This window comes from Austrofundulus limnaeus, unplaced genomic scaffold (genome assembly GCF_001266775.1).
Source record: "Austrofundulus limnaeus strain Quisiro unplaced genomic scaffold, Austrofundulus_limnaeus-1.0 Scaffold179, whole genome shotgun sequence".
Taxonomy (NCBI): Eukaryota; Metazoa; Chordata; class Actinopteri; order Cyprinodontiformes; family Rivulidae; genus Austrofundulus; species Austrofundulus limnaeus.
In genome coordinates, this window is record NW_013952581.1 from 158,259 (window position 1) to 159,791 (window position 1,533).

The window sequence follows — 1,533 nt, forward strand, 5'->3', positions numbered from 1 at the left end:
AGCTTTGTCTGCTTCACAGTAACATGTTTTATGCTTAATATTTATGCTTGACGTCATGTTGAACAGTAAATTCTGTTGAAGAAACATCTGTCAGTGCATGGAGTTTATAGGTTTTGATGCTAGTCGCTAGCCTCTCTGATGCTAACGCCAGCTTCTCCGATGCTAACGCCAGCTTCTATGGGTTAGTTGCTAGCCTCTCCGATGCTAACACAATTGAATAGTCTCCTTCTCATTTGCCAGCCCCGGCCTCTCAGTTAGCGGTGCCGGCCTATCATTAATCAGATCAATAGCTGGATTAGGTACAGAGATAGCCTCCTGCTACAAGGACGTAGCAACCACTGGTTGCGCAATAATCTTAATTTTGGCCCTAATACCCCGCCATAAAAAAGTCCTTATTTCCAGCTCAGACCCGTATGATGTGCAGCGCTGCAAAGGTAAAAAACGTGAGGCAGAGAATAACCCAGGGGCCATACAGGTACAGCAGTATTGGTCCAAGTGTTGGGCCCYGGAAGCCCTTCAATATCRCAAACACCGAGAGCCGCCATCTTTCTAAAAAAAGACACAAACAAAATGTTTTTTGTTCACCTGGTAAAACTTAAAGCAGTCTCAGAATTCATCCTGTTACGAAAAATACCAACTATAATGTCACCTGTTCAGCTGTCAGAGGGAGGAGCGTGCGTGGTGTGGCACTTGTTTTTCTGCAACAAGACCGAAAACACGTTTAGTAAAAAGTAGAACTAAAATGTGCTCGGTGTTCAATTTGATCAGGGTTCATTAAAAAACAATTTTTAAAGATTGATTTTAGGGTAAAAACAAAAAAAAAACAACACTTTTTCTGGTCTGTTTTCTTTTTTACACGTGAACCCAGATCTCTTTCTCTTATTTGTAACATTTTTAAATATGTATTATTTTTGTTTGTTTCCCCAGGCATCCATTGTGGACAGCATAGTAAGAATTTCATTGCTCAGAGTAACATGTTTCCAGTTGTGCAGATAACAATAAAAACTTTGAATCCTTTCCTAAAGAATCACTGCCCGAGGCAGTTTTTTTACCTTCTGGTGTAGCCGGTGGTGCAGGTTTTGATCCGACAGCCAGGTATGCCTGAGGGACTCGGTGGCGCTCATCCTCCAGCTCTTGCTCTTCACCAGCAGGCGCGTGATGAAGTCCTTAGCTTCGTCGGAAATGTCGGCGAACTCTTCCTCCTCGAAGTTCCACTGGCAGGACAGGATGTTGTTGAGCGTCTCGTTGTCGTCGTCCCCAAGGAACGGAGACAGACCGCTGAGCCTGGACAGAGGGGACGGTCAGCGTAAATCTGACAGAAATAACGTCTGGACGTGGATCCATTTGTTGCATCTTTTAAAGTGATCCATGATTAGTTGTAACATTAGACTTTATTTGATAAACATTTATTTTAACTGTAAAGTAAAAACTGTAAAAATACTGTGGGCGGATGGAGGACAACAGAGCTGCTTAATGGAAGAAGAACCTCAGCTTAGCCTGTTAGCTTTAGCGTTAGCCCCAACGCTATTACCA

General features: G+C 43.1%; 1 protein-coding gene across 1 annotated transcript in view; it reads right to left on the bottom strand.

Moving 5' to 3' along the window:
* Positions 1–270: 270 nt before the first annotated feature.
* Positions 271–1,533, bottom strand: part of mylk4b (myosin light chain kinase family, member 4b) — a gene marked incomplete at its 3' end in the record, with an annotated part of 18,188 nt that continues 16,925 nt past the window's right edge. Inside the window, 3 exon segments of the mRNA XM_014017904.1 lie at positions 271–549; positions 650–698; positions 1,053–1,284. Coding sequence (XP_013873358.1) covers positions 654–698; positions 1,053–1,284 — 277 coding nt within the window.